Source organism: Vulpes lagopus, chromosome 22 (assembly GCF_018345385.1).
Source record: "Vulpes lagopus strain Blue_001 chromosome 22, ASM1834538v1, whole genome shotgun sequence".
Classification (NCBI taxonomy): Eukaryota; Metazoa; Chordata; class Mammalia; order Carnivora; family Canidae; genus Vulpes; species Vulpes lagopus.
This window is the reverse complement of record NC_054845.1, coordinates 5,676,992-5,695,173: the sequence shown is the minus strand read 5'-3', so window position 1 is coordinate 5,695,173 and position 18,182 is coordinate 5,676,992. Positions and strand designations below refer to the sequence as shown.

General features: G+C 36.7%; 1 protein-coding gene across 1 annotated transcript in view; it reads left to right on the top strand.

Annotated features, from left to right (window-relative positions):
• The window catches only part of DNAH7 (dynein axonemal heavy chain 7), a 226,933-nt gene that overhangs the window by 31,862 nt on the left and 176,889 nt on the right, over nucleotides 1-18,182 (top strand). The window contains exons 10-16 of the mRNA XM_041737735.1: nucleotides 223-342; nucleotides 5,809-5,992; nucleotides 6,597-6,776; nucleotides 11,749-12,021; nucleotides 12,773-12,900; nucleotides 14,012-14,090; nucleotides 17,683-17,907. Of these exons, the coding sequence (XP_041593669.1) occupies nucleotides 223-342; nucleotides 5,809-5,992; nucleotides 6,597-6,776; nucleotides 11,749-12,021; nucleotides 12,773-12,900; nucleotides 14,012-14,090; nucleotides 17,683-17,907 (1,189 nt within the window). The remainder of the gene's footprint in view (nucleotides 1-222; nucleotides 343-5,808; nucleotides 5,993-6,596; nucleotides 6,777-11,748; nucleotides 12,022-12,772; nucleotides 12,901-14,011; nucleotides 14,091-17,682; nucleotides 17,908-18,182) is intronic.

The window sequence follows — 18,182 nt, the reverse complement described above, 5'->3', positions numbered from 1 at the left end:
GCTTCATAATTTATACTGTGTCCTTATCAAATCTAATTACATTAGCTAAAAAATTAAAACTATTTTTAAAATCTCATGTTCTTAAATATTTAATTTTATTAAATAAGCATTTTAATGATATAACCTAGGAATATCATATTTTCGAGGAGACCAGTTAACAAAAAGATTAAAAGCAAAGAAATCTCCTGCCTTAATTATTGTTTATTTTTTTATATCTTGCAGAAAACTACGTTTAGTTGATATAGAAGAGTTTCATAACCGCCAGGATGCATTAGAGCTGTCAGCATTTCACACCATTGTCATGAAACACATGGAATCTGCTAAAGAGACTCTACTTAAAATGTAAAGTTTTGAAATTTCTTGGAGGAAAACACAATTTTAAAAATGTTCTTGTGGGGAACTATATTTTGGCTGCATTTAGAAAATCCTATTTTATTTTATTATTATTTTTAGAAAATCCTATTTTAATAAGTTTGTAATTATTCCTGTTCAAGAATTAAGTATAATATCTTTTTTTTTTAAGTATAATATCTTTAATGGAGTTGGTCTGTATGGCCTATCCGAATGTTCTACACAGCGTAGATTGTGCAGAAACTAAAATAATTATAGTTTTCTTCTCTCAATGTCTGGTTTCTACTCTTCTAAGAGTGGGGTTGGATACTGTTGGGGGAATGATCAACTTATCCATTTATTAGATATTTGACAGCTACTACTAATACATTTAAGGCACTGTACCTCTCTCATTTTGCTTTTGGATGGGGGATGAAGAATAGTTAAAACACAATTGGGGTGATCTATATTCTTTAAAGGAGTTTACAATTGCACTGAGAGGTTAGACTTATCAAATGGTAGTTAAACGTCTCAGATTGATCCTTAAAAATGGAATAGCCACACTTGATAATTATTGATGTAGGTACCAGACAATATGCTCTGATACAATACAGGAAAACTTTCTCTATCATGGGTTATTATAAATAGGACATTAAAATGAGCTCTGCAGAGGTCATGTAACTCCAGCACGGCTTCATGATTTCCAAAAGTTGGAGATACATCTTCATAGTTTAAGGCTGAATCTTTCCTTTATCTTTTTTTCTTCTCCATTATGTCAGAATCAAATTCTTTTTCTGACATTACTTGAAAGAGCTTTAGAATTTCCTTTAATTCTAGTATTTAGTTAACATAAACAAATAGATGAGGGGGATAGAATGAAACCCCATAACTAATTACAGGGAAGAAAATGACCTCTTAAAGACAGAATACAAATAAATTTTCTTGATCTATAACCTCAGGGTTATACCCCAGGAATATATTACCACTGTAAATTTTGGTCAATTGGGCATCACGGTGCAGAGTAGAGGTCAAACCTTTATTGAAAACTTTTGCTGAGAGTTGTAAATTGATTAGCTGTGGCTCTTGATGCTTCCTGATTGATTCTAGGGGAAGAACACTGTGTCTATACTTCCAGTAGTGAACCAGAATGTGTTTATCATGGCTAAAAGACCGAAGATCAGCTCCTCACAGTGGGGAAAGGATTAGTAAATGGTTATGGTATCTGCCCCAAACCCAAATACCCTCTCTCTGTAATCACCCTCCGCATCGACTCAGGAGTTGCTATGGTTTATCACCCCTGCATTCTGGAAATCTGTTTTCTTGGTTCCATGTTCTTACCGTCCCCAAGAGTGGGGCCTCTCAAGTGTTTGCTCCTTTGTCTTCTTTACACTCTTGACAATGTCATGATCTCAACTGTCTTTTCTGTCTCAAGGTCTTACGTTTTTTTGAGCTCTAGGCCCTTGTTACTAATTTCATACTGCATATCTCCAGTTGAATGCCACCTGAATATCAGCATCTCTCTTCCTGTTCTGGACCATTCCCAGGCCAAGCTGAAAAAACTTTGTGACTTTTTCTGTTTGTTGTCATCTACATCTTGACCACCCTTAGCCTGTCGCTAGCCATAATCAGTAGATTGCTAACTATTTTTTAAAATTGAGATATAACTTACTTACCATAAAATTCACCACTTTCTTGTGTACATTTCAGTGGCTTATGTTTTGCAATAATCATCACTAATTCTATCACCATCCAAAAGAAACTTTCTCTGTTATCAGACACTCCTGATTCCCCCTCCCACGTGCCCTGACAATCACTAACATACTTTCCGTACCCATTCTGAACATTTCATCTCAGAGGGATTATATAATATGTATACATTTATGTCTGTCTTCTTACACTAAGGACAATGTTCTCAAGGTTCATCCATGTTATAGCATGTATCAGTACTTTGTTCCTTCTCATGGCCAAGTATTTCATCATATGGAGCTCACATATTTTGTTTATCCGTTCACCAGTAGCTGGACATTTGTGTTGTTGCTACTCTTTGCCTATTAGGAATAATGCATAGTGCAATGAACATCGGTATGAACGTGTGTTTTCGGTCCTCTTGGGTATATACCTAGGAGTAGAATTGTTGGGTTATGTAATAGCTCTGTGTTTGACTTTTTGAGGAACTACCATATTTGTTCCCTAAAAGGTCTGTAAGATTTTACGTTCCTATCAACAATATATGATGGTTCCACTTTCTCTACATCCTGTTTGTACTTGTTATTGTCCATCTTTCTGATTATATACAGTCATCCTAGTAGAGGTGAAGTTCTATCTTATTGTGGGCTTGATTTGCATTTCTCTAATGACTGTGTTGAGCATCTTTTTATATGCTTATTATCCATGTATTTGTCTTATTTGGATGTGTCTATTCAGATAGTTGCTTACTTTGTATTGAGTAGTATTTTTATTGTTGAATTGTAAGAGTTCTTTATATATTCTGGATACTAAACCTTCAGTACATGATTTACAAGTATTTCTCCCATTATGTGGTTGATCCTTTCATTTGCTTGATAGGCACAGATTTGAGGGACAAAAAAAATTTTTTTTTAAAGTAGGCTCCATGCCCAATATGAAGCCCAATATGGGGCTTGGGCTCATGACCCTGAGATCAAGACCTGAGCTGAGATCAAGAGTTGGACACACACAAAAAAAAAAAAAGAGAGAGAGAGAGAGAGAAGAGAGAGAGAAAGAGAGTTGGATACTTAACTGAGTAACCCAGGCACCCTGAGGCACAAATATTTTTTAATTTTGATAAAGTCTGTTTTTTTTTTTTTTTTTGTACATTGATCTTATATCCTGCAACCTTGCTAAACTTGTTTATTGGCACCAATAGTTGTTTTTTTTCGTGTGTGGAACCTTTATATCTTTTTCTATAGAAGTTTGTGTTATCTGCAAATAGATATAGTTCTACTTCTTCATTTCTTATCTGCATTTGTTTCTTTTGTCTTCTCTTTGTCTAAATGCTTTGGTTAGAATCTCCAGTACAGTGTTGAAAAGATGTGGCGAGGGTGGACATCCTTGTATTGTGACTGATGTCAGGGGAAGGCTTTCAGTCTTTTGTCATTTTGTTAGCTGTTCCCTTTATCAAGTTGAGGAACTTCCCTTTCATTCATTGTTTCTTGATTGTTTCTGTTATGCAGATATTGCCAAATGTTTTTTCTGCAGCTAAGATCATAATGGGTTTTTTCCTACTTTATTAGTTAGTATATTACATTGGTTTTAATATATTGAACTAATATTTCATTCCTGAGATAAATCCCACTTGGCCATGGAGTATAATTCTTTTTATATGCTGCTGGATTCAGTCTGCTACTACTTTGTTGAGGATTTTTGTGTTATACATGCATAAAGGATATTGGTCTGCAGTTTTCTTTTTCTTGTGATGTATTTGTCTGGTTTGGGCATGATAATATTGACTTCATAGAATGAGTCAGGAGTATTCCCCTCTCTGTTTTTCTCTCTTTGGGCAGTTTATGAAGGATTGGTTATTAATTCTTTAAATGTTCTGTAGAACATAATAATGAATTCATCTTTACCTGGGCCATGGTCTTTTTATTTTTTGGAAAATTTTCTGATTATTAAGTTAGTCTCTTAAACTCTGTGACTCTTAGTATTACCATCTTTGCATATATAATTATATCAAATTGAATAAGAGGTTAAGGAAATTAAACAGAACGAAACCTCTTGAATTCTACTGGCAAAATATTATGATCCACGTAGTTTTTAGTACTTAATGCAGCTTATTACTGGATAAGCCTTTCTTCGTTCTCCAATACCCAGCTCAAATGATCCTTCTATGAAATTCTCTGTTGTTACCCCCTAAAAAGTGATCTCTTCCTCTTGAATACCTCTTTTGCAACATTCCTTCCTTTTGTAACATGTACTTGTGTGTTTGTCTTTTCCTCCATTAGCCTATAAGCACTTTGCAGACTAATATTTTATACCAAGTGTTTTGTACATAATAGGGAGCCCTGTAAATGTCTTCGGGACAATGACTGGATAATTTTTAAAGCATAATTTGTCTTTTTTTCCAGTTTGATGGCCCCAAATCTATTTCATCTCTTGTCTGAACTACTGGTCACTGCAAGAAACTGGCAGTTTCTTGGTCCCCTTTCTTAATATAGCATTGCCCTTCTCTTCTTAGTATTTGTTACTCATCCTCTTTATCTATTGCCTCAACAATGACACCTTACAGCAAAAAGATTTGCCATGGCTTCATTTTTGAGAGTGAGGTTGCCCCAACGTCTTGTGTTTAGTTCCCAAGTTCTGCAAAAGTCCTCACAGACTTTCCTCCACTTATTTCTCCTATTTTCTAGGAAGAAATCCATCATCTCTATTATAGACAATGAAATGATTAGACATATTAGCCCCACTCATCCACTTATTTTTCTTATTATCATACTTCTATTTCAAATTCTTTTCTCCTGATACTTCTCATTTCATTTCCTTCCTTCAGTGAAATTGCCATCTTCACTATAAAATCCTTCTCTGTTAGGTAAATGAAAAATTATATCTCAATCCTTTGACTTCAAGACTGTTTTTTTTTCCTATGATGCATTGTCTTCGTTATTATAAGAGATGATATATCTTTTTATATCTCACATGACACTGTTCTTAGCACATAGTAGATACTAAAGTAGATACTAATTCATTTATTAAAGAAATGAATACATATATTTAAAATTTAGATCTTTCTTGGAGCATTCAGGGAACTCCTAAAGGTATGAAGACCCTACTTTTTAAAAATATCTCTTATAAAGAGTTTTCAATATTCCTTAATTTTGTACTATTAGTGGTTTTATAAACTGAAAACTAGACTTGTTATCGTTATAAATTTATATGTGAGTTTACTGTTACCCTTTTATTATGAGGATACATACATATTTGAAACTGTCTTAAAACAGTCATTCTTTCAGGATTTCACATTAATGGGAATAAGAAAATAATAGATTTGATTTTATTGACTTGTCTTGGTTTCAAGTCCTTGTGAAACAGAATAGCAGAAAGTACCAAGTGGATTGAACCAAACAAACTTACTTGATTTAATCAGCAATTTGCATTTTAGTTTTAAATTAACAAATCCTTTTCCCAAAGAACATTTTGGAGACCAGTGAGTAGTATTTTGTGATATCCAATACATTTTTATTAAAAAAGTACAGGAATCAGAGTTTCAGGAGTTAGATTTACGTTTTTATTTTCTCACAGCATCACATTGTTGAGTCATCTTCCATTGACTGTGATTAAAATTTATTTTCCAAGAAAAAGTGAAATATGCTAGTGCTTATGTTTCAGAGAGTGGCTCATGTCAATTAGCAATGTTCCTCTCTAGGAAGACCTTTGGATGTCTAGAATTTACTACTAATGCTTAATGTAAACGGAGTGATTCACTGGAAGTATTAACTTTTAAAAGTCTTTTGTGCTTCCAAGGTGGTTTCCAGAAGTACAGAATATTTATTACCAAGGCAATAAAAAAAAACAATTGCCAACCGGTGACAGCAGTGCCAAATTGGAATCTTTTTTCAACTGTGCGGCAACACTTATGACTTTACAGCTGCAGGAACTCACTTTGGTCTCCATGCAGGATTTCACAGACTTAATAGCACAACCACCAGTAAGTATGGTGCAGTTACACCAATATTCATCTACTAATTTATTTTCAAAAGGAAAATGTTTTTTTTTTTAAAGAACATTTTCCAGTGGAAGAGGAGGAAGTATACCTTTAGATCACTTACCTATTTTTTTTTTTAAAGTATCAATCTGAATATTCAGGATTCAGGATTCAACATGATTATATTCATGTTGGTGAGGATTAGTGAAGAGAAGTAAAAATATTGGGAAATTTGGGTCGTGATGCCTGGGGAAGGTTTCTGCAAGGAACTCTTTTCTTTCTGGAAGAGAGTCCTATTAGAATGTGACCTGGGCCTGGAAATTTGAATGTTCTCTTGGGCTCTTTCTTGTATGAGTGTAGAGCCCCATTGCTATGCACATTCTCCTTTTTCTGGAACTCCTTGATCTGTAGGCCAGGTGGATACTAGATACCAACACACCTAGCTGGGAATTGTTCTTGCTCTTTTTAGTAGAGCTCCTCATTGGCTTAACCGTCTAGGGCATAAGAGGAGAGGTGAGTTCCCATGTTTTCTAATTGGGACCAGTGCACTGCTTAGTCTCTCCTGGTTCATAATATATTAACATACATGTATAATTTTTTCTTGCAGGATTCTATTAGAGCTTATGAACATCCGGGTTTCATCATGAGGCTGATTCTTGAAAATGACACCATTAAGTTTGAACCTGATTTCAATGACTATGCAGACATTCTTCTGAACATTTATGACATCATGATTAAGGCTGTCAGTTTTGTCCCAAGAGTTGAGACAAAATTGTATTCCAAGTGGGTAAGTAACAAGGGTATTCTGATAGCTTGAATTTCCATGATGATATTCATTTCAAACAACCTTTAAAAGGTGTAGACCTATATTCTCTGCCTTGCAGAATATAAATGGCTTGGTAAAATTGGTATATAAGAAAATTTTAATTCAACAAAATACTGTTTTCCCATTAGCTGATCTTAGAGTATACCTAGTTTCTTGGGACTGAAATTTTTCTTAAGGGAAAGAATTAAAGTTTTGCTCCAGTTTAAAACAGTTGATGAGTGTTTGCTGTAGTACTCAAGCCATGCTGTAAGCCTCCCTTATACTGTTGTAGCTCTCTAAAACCGCGCCCTCCAGTTGATTACTCTCCTCATATACCTTTTCCCATAAGTAGTAGCATCTCTGTACTCTCCAATCCCAAATTCTATTTCCCTTCTCTCTCTGGCCATGTATTTAGCAAAGCTTTGCTGAACTTGTGTATTTCAACAGCAGTTACTGCAGTCTCGTGTACAAAACAAGCATGTCTGATAATTCCTTCACTTAAAATGTTTTCAAGCTTTGTAAGTCCAGTGGCTTTTTAAATTCTTTCCTATTTCTTTTACTTTTAAAAAAATATTTATTATATAGAAAGAGCATGCACACAAGTAGGGGGCGGGCAGGGAAGGGCAGAGGGGGAAGGGAGAGAACATCTGAAGCAGACTCTGTGCTGAGCTCCAACCCCAACACAGGGCTCTATCCACCACTGCGAGATCATGACCTGAGCCAAAACCAAGGGTTGGCGGCTTAAACGACTGAACCACCCAGGCTCCCCTCTTTCTTACTGAAGTCATTCACAAATATGAATAGGAAACATCCAGGAAACTAGTGTGTAGTTTTAGGTGGTAGTAAAGTTACCCCCATGTACTAGAATCTAACTAGAGAAGTGGACTATCGTTATGGATACCCTTAAGCTCTTCTGCTGACCACTGCCCTTCCCTGTTCCCACACTCCTCTCCTACCTTGTGGCAAAAGAATCGCTATCTCGAATTTTGTAGTTATTAAGCTGAAATTTCAAGATAGACTTACAACCTGTGTGCATATCCCTCAACAATTGCCATTTATTCTTTCCAGGACTTTGTTTGGAGTCATCTTATAATCAGTGACCTGTTTTTTTTTTTTTTTTAAAGATTTTATTTATTTATTTATGAGAGAGAAAAAGAGAGAGAGAGAGAGAGGCAGAGACACAGGCAGAGGGAGACGCAGGCTCCATGCAGGGAGCCCGACGCGGGCTCAGGTCCCCAGGATCACGTCCTGGGCCCAAGGCGGGCACTAAACCGCTGAGCCACCCAGGGATCCCCTGTTTGTTTGTTTGTTTTACTCAACATTGTGATGGTGAAATGATCCATTGTGAGGATATTATCCTCATCATAGAGCTTCTAATTTTTTTAAGATTTTTATTTTCTAGGAATTCCTTTAAGTTCTTTGTCAAATCGCACAGGTCACTTTTGATAGTCTCTTGTATTTAGTCATATATTTGTTACTCTTCTCTGTAAAAGGTGCTTTGCTGATATGACACTTGCTCATGGTGGCTTATTTCTGTGGGTGTTTTTTCTTTATTATTCTGGGCTTATACATGTAAGTACCTCATGTAGGGAGGTCCTTAAGGCCTTAATTTAAGCTGGTTCCTCCAGAAGTTGCATATTCTCCTGATGGTTGCTCTGGAGGCCTCTCCAGACTGAAGGACTATTTTTTTTTTTTTTTTTTTTATTTATGATAGTCACAGAGAGACAGAGAGAGAGAGAGAGAGAGGGAGGCAGAGACACAGGCGGAGGGAGAAGCAGGATCCATGCACCGGGAGCCTGATGTGGGATTCGATCCCGGGTCTCCAGGATCGCGCCCTGGGCCAAAGGCAGGCGCCAAACCGCTGCGCCACCCAGGGATCCCTGAAGGACTATTTTTAAATGAAATTCTCGCAGCGGATTTTGTAGGCCGCACTGGCAATGTACTAGTTTACCCAAATCTGCATGAGAACACGCTGCAGGTCACAAATTCTTCAGGCCACCATGTTTTTTCTTCTGCACTGAAAGACAAGGTCAAAACAGGATATTTTCCTTGCCTTTCCTCCCTCATTCAGAGGTTCCCTCGCCCATCAGCATCCTGAAATTATGTGTCACCTTCCCGTGTTCTTGGCTTTCTGTGGGGTGCAGAAATTATGACTCCTCCTTCCTCAGGGTTGAGGCTTTGTTTCCTGACCATCATCCCCACCCCATCCCCACCCACCCCTGCACAGAGGCCCATCTTGCTAGAGACTCATTTGAGCAAAACTTAGGCCACCAGGGATCAGCAGTCTCTGGGCAGCTGCTCACGTGGGCACAGAATTACCTCTCAGTTTATGTTCTCTCACGTTGGTCCCTAGACTTGCTCTATTATTTTGCTTCCTTAGCTGTGTATTATACAAGTTGTGTTTGGCATTTTTTCCCCCAACACACTTACATGTTTTGAACTAGATAGCTATTTTCAGGTTATCTGTTCCTCATGTTGCCACAGACAGAAGTCTCTCGAGAAATACAGTTTACTTTGTCCTCCATTTAACTTCAGTTCTATTTGTTCTATTAGTTCTATTGCATCTTTCTCCAGGGATACCCTGCCTTTTTTTTTTTTTTTCAGGAATGATCTGAAGGAGCTTAAGAAACAAATATAACATGTTAGTGAGAGTTACAGGGTGTGCTAAAAGTAGAGGAAAGGATTACCGTCATTTGAATGAATACAGTTGCTTTGATTTAATGGTTATAAAATATGGCTCTGAGTCTCCTGGTTTCTAAGGAATAAGACAAGTTTTAATTGGAATTAAACAGTTAATTTAGACTGCTCAGATATTCTTCCTGGTGTGAGATTCTGAGAGAAAGAGATCTTACATGGGGCCTTCTACACGGGGTAATAGTTCTGAAACCCTATGGGTCAGCATCACCTGGTGAGATTTTAAAAATACAAATCCACCACCACCACCTCTTGCTCCTAGAGATGCGGATTCACGGTGGTAGTTGGTTCTCAGAGACAGGTTGCCAGAATCATCTAGGGATATTTTGCTAGTAATCAGTTAGGTTTGGAAACAAGTGATAAAGAAGACACTTCAAGTAAGATGACTGAACGTGATTTCGATGACCTTTGACAGCAACTGCAGAAGCGGAATTCGTAGAGCTGTTCTTATCACAGTCTTTGGTAGAAACAGAAAGTGAAATTAAAATCCACTTTTCTTTTTTTTCCCCGTGAAAGGCAAACATGCAAGGGGCTAAGATACTGTGAGTCCAGGCATATCACCATCTATCTTATGATCTCTTTTGATAGGCCTTGGAACACTTGGCACTGTCTCATACAAAATATTCCCCTTAACTCCTGATAGAAACTGATTAGAATTCATATCACAAGTATATACTCTAATATAGTTCTGATGTACTGGTATCCAGTTATGTTTAGAAAGAGAGACCTATAGGCTATAGACATTAGACAGGCTGTTAATATGTTTAAGAAACATTGCATAATGAATATTAATGACCTTTGCATTTGATCCAGTAATTACATTGCATACAGTACATAATATAGATTGCTTTATCCCAAAGTTGTTGTGTTTTGTTTTGTTTTCTGGAATAGATGGCACCAAGCACCTACGGAGCTCAGGGCTGAGTGGTGGTGGTGGGATTCACTAAAGTTCTCAAGAAGCATCTAGTTCTAAGCAATATGAGCATCTTAGGCAAATGCACCCTGGAGACCTGAATAAACTACCCAGCTCTCTAAGGAATCTTTTTTTTTTCTCTAAGGAATCTTTTGATATTATCTTGTAAATGCTGTAGAATATCCACTACGGATCATAATTTTTGTTTGTCACAGTGAAAGATCCCTTCTGAATGGGGGATAGAGCATGTACATTTTTAAGTGTAACTCGATTCAAGATAATCAACCATGTAGACACATGTACTCGCCCTTTTTTTTAAGATTTTTTTTTAAAGATTTATTTATTTATTTATGATAGACATAGAGAGAGAGAGAGAAGCAGAGACACAGGCAGAGTGAGAAGCAGGCTCCATGCAGGGAGCCCGACGTGGGACTCGATCCCGGGTCTCCAGGATCGCACCCTGGGCCAAAGGCAGGCGCCAAACCGCTGAGCCACCCAGGGATCCCCTGTACTCGCCCTTTTATTTGAGAAGAAGAGACAAGCTGTTGAGATGTGTTTGCTTATTTAAAATTGTTGTCTGATCCATTATTCTAATGGTGGTAGCAGAATGCACATTTTGTAACTAGGAATTTTAGTCTACTCTAGTCGCTGTTCACAGAATCAAAGATCAAAGGTCAACAAATGAGTGACTAAACAGTCTTTCTTTGTTCTAAGACAGATTACTCCTCAAGGTGAAAAAGTCCTGTGATCAAAGAATATGATGATATGACACCGAGCTGGTTGACTTTTTAAAAACAAAGTACAATGCAAGGACTACCTTATAAAGCATATACAATTGCACAAAGAAAATGTGGATTTTGGGTGTTTTCATATTCTTTTATTTTGTCTATATTTTCAAGTGGCAGTTCTTTGATCCCTACAGAAAAACAAAACTAGATAGCCTTGAAGGAAAACAAAAAAAGTTATACGAGACTCAGATATTCAATACACTGCTATGATTAAACTGAATATCTTTCTAAAGAGGTTAGAAAATCAAAAAGGTCTTGTGAGTAAAAAAAAAAAACCTTTTCTCTCACACCTAACTCTGGGAAATGATCAAAGGGTGGTGGAAAGGGAGGCCGGCGGGGGGTTGGGGTGACTGGGTTACGGGCATTGAGGGGGGCACTTGATGGGTTGAGCACTGGGTGTTATGCTATTTGCGAGCAAATCGAACCCCAATACAAAAATAAAAATAAATAAAATTTAAAAACCTCTATATATGGTAAGATCGGCATTTTTACAAAGATAAAGGATACGGCTACCTTAATTTATTTTTGGAAATGAATGTTATTTTTCTCCTTTGTTTAGGAAAGTAAGTCTAAGCCAGCAACCTTGAAACCAGTAATTCTGAATGAAATTATCGAAGCCCACAAAGACAAGGTGAAGGAAGTGGTAATAAGGGAGAGTGAGGAACCTACCAAACACCTCAGACTCTATGACAAGTATAACTTTCTGATCACCAGAAAAGCTGAGCAAGAAGTCGATGCTTTCCTCGAAGAAAATCATACTTATGAGAGAATAATTCAAGAAATTCGCAAATACCAAAAACTAATAGAGGAGATACAGTACACATCTAGAAAGGTAAATGATCTGTTTTTGTACAACTGTTCTTTGTAACTAATGATCTTTTCCCAGTTTTATTAGGATGTGTTCTTGGACCATACAGTGAAAGACTCAGACCGTTACTATGAACAGGGAAAGTATTTCTTGCCTCTCCACGGGCCAAATGTTGGGGTGGTAAGCCCTGGATAAGTGGAAGGAGACAAAACAGGGTTCTTGTCCTCATAGGACTGAAAGTCTAGTACTTCAAGTCTAACTTTTAGCTACTTTATATAATTTGATCCCGCAAAAATTCCAAGAACTTCATTTTTTCTTTTGCTTTAGTGTTTAAAAATCCTTTGGAAAATATAGTAATTACACCAAAATGTGATTACTTCTGTTCAGCAAGAGGCTGGTAATTTAAGATTTTCATTTGTCCTTTTTTGTAACTTCCAAAATTTCCACCCTGAACACACATTACTGTTTTGTACAGAGAATATATAACATTTAAATCCCCCACTGTTTATTTAGCAATAACTCAATTCTCCAAAGTTCTTATATCCGTTGTTGTCCTGAAATAGAATTGGCTTCCAAGATAACAAACTCTTGAAGGAGACTTACCCAGAAGATAGCTGCAAAATATGAGTGTTTAGAAAATCCTGCCTGAATCATATTAAAAAAAAAAACCAGAAAATCTGAATCTTGTTAGATCACACACACCTTGTGAGAAAGGCAAAATTGTGGGAATCTTTTATTTTCGTGTTTATTAAACTTTTAATACTTAACATTGCAGACTGTTCGTTTAGGAATGTTTGAGATGCACTGTGAGGAATTAATCAGAGCTTTGGTGAAGCGAGCAGAAATTATTTGTGGAAAACTTATAGCTAAAATGTTCAGAGATCACCAGGAAGTAAATACAAGGTATTTATGTGATACTATTTTTTTTTCAGGGGGATGTTAGATAGAATCAGTTGTCCTTCAAATAAAGTTATGGATTAGAACGGTGTCATTAGTGACCCTCCTACTTGGCTTCGTTATGCTATGATTATTATTAGGTTTTCACCAAAACTGTGTCTGCCCAACCGCCTGAAATAAGGCGGTATTAAAATGTGCTTGCAGTTTTGTTTGCACAAATCAGATGGGTGTTCTCTAAGATCACTAAGATTTTAAGTTTGTATAATCAGTACACAAAGCGGATTTTCCCAATAATTGTCCTCGGTCCTACTGACCCTCAAGTTTGGAACTTCACTCAGTGTAATTACTCTTTAAGGCCGTGATAACATGTTATATTAACTAAAAACTTATTTGTTGACCAACCTGGAGATTTTTAGGAAAACTGGCTCATGTTAAGTAAACTCGTGGAAAGGTAGAAAGCAGGATACCCATCTATTTAGACAAGAAGTAGGACTTGTCTTAGAACAACTGGTGTTACTGTTGCTCTGGGAACCTCTTTTTCTGGCATCGGTTACATGGAAAATCCCCCCACATAATCAGAAATTTTGTAATGGTTGTGGTATTACAGGAAAACATAGATCATTCAAAAATATATTCAGGATGCATAAAAGCCGGAAGGAAGCTTATATTAGGCACAACGGTAAGTGCTTATACTCCAAATATGAATATAATTGCTGAAGGAAGTTACACTCTTAAGGGGAAATAGACCTACGAACCAGTACTACTTTTTGGGTTCTATGTCAACTAAATCTCTGATTGAGCCCCTAAAATTGTAGGTTGGAAGTGACTGTTTATGGCCCTGGATTTTATATAGGATTAGGAACTTCTTGAGAGTCGTTATTATATCTTCTCCATTTCTCTGTCTCTCACTTAACATCATAGTTGGGAATGTAATAAATGATCATTAAATGTATATTGCATGAATGAATATGGACACAAATTGGCTTTTTATTTCTTTAGACGTCACATCGGTAAGATCATCTTTATTTTTCACATGGCGGCACATTTAAATAGTACACAGGAATGTATTTAGGTATAAAGTTTAATTATGTAAGACTGATTTTGTCTGGTGTTTCAGATTATGTGATGAATTTGAGAAGATAGCTGAAAAAGCTCTTAGCACTCCTCCAAATACAGCGGAACTAATGGAAATGAAGGTATTTATAAACTCTTAGAAGTCCTATGAAGTTAATTGTCTCCCCAGCTGTTATTAGTTAATTATCAACATGATAATACAATAACAAATCACTCCAAAAGTTTAAAGAGCCTTAGAATAATATTTTGTTATTCTTAGCTCATGAATCTGCAGTTTGGTGATTCAGGCTGGGTGTTCCCGGCCGGTTCTGGTCTCAGTTGGATCACTCACTCAGTTGGGTCTCGCTAGCTCTCAGTTGGGTTGACTAGTGTGCGATTTTTGGCATTTTGACTCGACTTCACTAGTCTCTTAAACTCCAGCAGCCTCACTGGGCATGTTCTCCTGGCACGGTAGAAACGCAAAAGCAAGCCCATGGTACAGATGCTTTTCAAGTGTCTCTGTGCATCACAGTGGTCAACATCTCATTGGCCAAAACAAGTCCCATGGCCAGAGCATGAGAAGACACCACAGGTGTGGATAGGAGGAGGTGAAACATGGATACTGGAAGAGCTGTTAGTATAATCATCTACCAGTATTCTGAGAACATCATTAGTACTTCTTGCCATGTTCAAAGGCATTAACCAGGACTGTCTTGGGTAACCTGAGCTAGGAGGTCATCCTTAATTTTTTTAATCAAATATTTAATCTTTAGTAATTTGTTTCCTATAGGCTGTTTTTGTGACATCTTAAAATTTTCTGTGGTAGTTTGCCAAAATGTTTTGAGCCTAGGATTTATGGTATTAAAATAACAGGTAAGTCTCAACTCAATCATTTTTCATGTTTCTTCTGTACTTGAAGTCCGCCTAATGATGGGTAAAACAACTAGCTAATCACCATTTTATTTTATTCCTTCTTCATTCTCATAACAACAAGCTTTTACGAGACTTTCTTTTTCCAGCCAGCATTCTCAAGACCTAAAATGAAATGTTTTCCTCTTAGATTTTAAAATATTTAAGCCAACTCCGCAAAACATGTAAAATCATTCAAAACTTTGTATAGGCAAGAAGTTACAAAAGAAGTTCAAATGCTTATGCACATTCTTTAAATTACTCATTTAAAGAAAACTTTTTAAAAGTTATTAGAACCAACTTCTACATATCAGCCTTTAACTAAAAGAATTCTATTTTCTTTAAAGTTTTTGTACTTGGATTAGGGTTGTTAGCATGTGAATTTGTATGTGTGTGTATTTGATACACACATCTGTACATAATCTCTTTTAGAAGATTTTTATATTTTACTTTAGTTTTCATAGGATGTCAAGTGATGCTTTGATCATGGATGATTATAAAATAACTGGAATTCCATAGCTGTGTATTCCTTTGGAAAAATGAATATCAATATTGTTTATTTACCCTCCTAGCCATCACTGGAAATATTTATAAGTTTGGAGTTATTTAATGTGAATTTCTGTTGTTCATAAAAACAGAATTAGCAAATAGGATTCATTAACTGTTATTTAATATTTCTGTATCTTAGAGAAGTTTAGTCACACAAGGGCAAAATAACTTCTGTATTCAATACCGAAATCGGGAAATAAAAATCCTGTTGTTTGACTATACAGAAATCTAATTAACCAAATTACAAAAATATATTTTCAGTTAGACATTTCGTTACTTGTGGAAACCACCATGGTTCCCATCTTACTTGTTTGGATTTGTAACATAATATGTAGCCTTCCTAGAATGATATATTAATGACAGACTTTTAGACAATGTTGCTTCTTTAATTACAAAAGTAAAATTTTAAGCAATATGGAATTGTACAAAGTAAAAAGCAGGAGTCTATCTTTTTCCATAATTCCTCTCTTTTGAGTAACGATTTTTTTTAAGTTTAATGTGAATTCTCTTTCCAAACATATGTTTACAGTGTTAAGCATAAATAACACTAAAGAGAGAGATGAGAGAAAACCAGAGAAATGAAGATTAAATAGACTTTTAAAAGCATTAAAAAAGAGCAACATTTACTTCCTGGACAGGGAGGGTAGGGTATACAATAGGGAAGGTGAACATATAGGTAGTTACATGTCATTGCCAGTCTTCTCATTTTTCAATAGGGAAGCAGATTTCCTTCAACATTTATATTAAGATATGTGAATTAACGTGTATCAAAGAGCTTTGAAAAAAATTAAAAATTAAAAAAAGAGCTTTGAGAGAGCTATTTGTGCATATGTACACGTGCATGTACGCGTGTGCTAATGCACACACCTGTGCATTCACCACTACCCCCCACAGATTTCTGTTTACAAAAACAAAATCATTACCCTGCGGCAAGTTACTGTATTCACTGAACAGTACACCTTCTTTGTATCTCTCCCACGTAACAAGGAATCTTAGTTTTATCCCAAGATCAGTAGCTAATTAATATGATTTATTAAGTCATCTGTCATTTCGCTCTTGATTTTATTTTATTATTTTTTTTCCCGCTCTTGATTTTAAGTGCATCTTTTCAATGCTGAATTCCCACAAGTACACGGATATAGTTCTGACCTCTCTTCTCCCTTCTCTATTCCTGGGACAGAACAAGAACTACTTAAATTACTACATCTAGGGGTACCTGGTGGCGGGGCTCGGGTTTGAATGTCTGCCTTTGGCTCAGGTCCTGGGATCGAGTCCTGTGTCGGGCTCCCTGCATGGAGCCTGCTTCTCCCTCTGCCTGTGTCTCTGCCCCTCTCTCTCTCTCTCTCTCTCTCTCTCTGTGTCTCTCATGAGTAAATAAATAACATCTTATAAAAATAAATAAGCCTATATTATGTGTTCATATTTGGCTAGTGTCTATCATTTTTTTCATGATTATCTTTACTACTCTTAAGTATTTACCATTTCAGAGACTTTCAGAATATGATGAATTCTGTTTTTTAAAATGCCGTGGCAATTTTGATAGAAATTGCACTGGTTTTATAGACTTATTGGAGGCAAACTTACATCTTGAGAATATTACGTCTTATCATATATTTATACTTTTATCCAGAACTTTTAAAATGTCCCTTAGTAAAGCATTATAGTTTTCCTCATACAGATGTAGCACATTTCTTAAATTTTGCCTATAGCTAGCTATGTTTTAGTTTTCATAGTTAAGGAGAGTGTTGTCGTCCTGGTGTCTGCTGCATGTTTGCAATTTTTTTTTTTGCATGTTTGCAATTTAACATTTGTTACGGAGGTGATGAGACTAATGCTTGTCCCCACCCCCCCAACTAGACCAGAAAGCCTATGGGGGCAAAGCTCTGGTCGGTTGGTTGTCGCACTGAATTGCCAGCCCCTGGCACAGTGTCAGGCACTGGAGGTGAGGCGCTAGCAGGTGTCCCATAGTGCTGCTGTCAAAGAATAGATGATATCACCCTGCCTCGTCTCTCCCAGAAATCCATTGCATTCTTCTCTGGCTTCCTGGGGCTCCTAATGTGTTCAGTATTTTCTATTTTTCCCCGCTGCTGTTGTGTAGAGGTGCGTGGGACTGATGACAAGTGAGCTGTGTTGGCAGTCTCCTATGTTGAACCAAGAGCCTTCACTTCTAACAAGTCTGTACAAATTCATGCATCTTTATGCCAAGTGTCTCCACAGCCTATGTTTTGACTTGAGCTGTCCCTTGAAATGCCATTTGCAATCTTTGTCTTCCCGCAGGCTTATATTCAGAAAGTAGAGACAACTGAGATGGTTGAACTGGGCCAGAGATTGGTGGATTCTAAAAACTGCCTCGCCTTCCTCATTGAGTGTACAAACTTCTCTCCAGGAGACATCAGGTTAAACAATAATGTGTTCCAGTGGTTTGGAAGAATGGATGAAATTTTTGATGAGCACAGGAAAATCATTAAAGAGAAAACGGAACAATATCAAGAAGGCCTTAAGGTTGGCATCATAGATATTTTAAGTTATTTTTGTTGTCTGGAAATGTTTAAGTTTCGACGTCTTACAACAGCTCCTCTGTTTCACAGGTCAGGTATTTAAGCTTTCTTATGCCATCAGTCTAAGTGGAAGATGGTAGCCATACTGGACCATGCAGCTTCATTGCTTGACTTTTCAACGGTGAAAATACATTAACTACAAATGACCATTACTAAAAATAGTGTTTAATTTATACAGTTTATACTACTCTTTTGAGTTATTTTTATTGGTTGACCTCA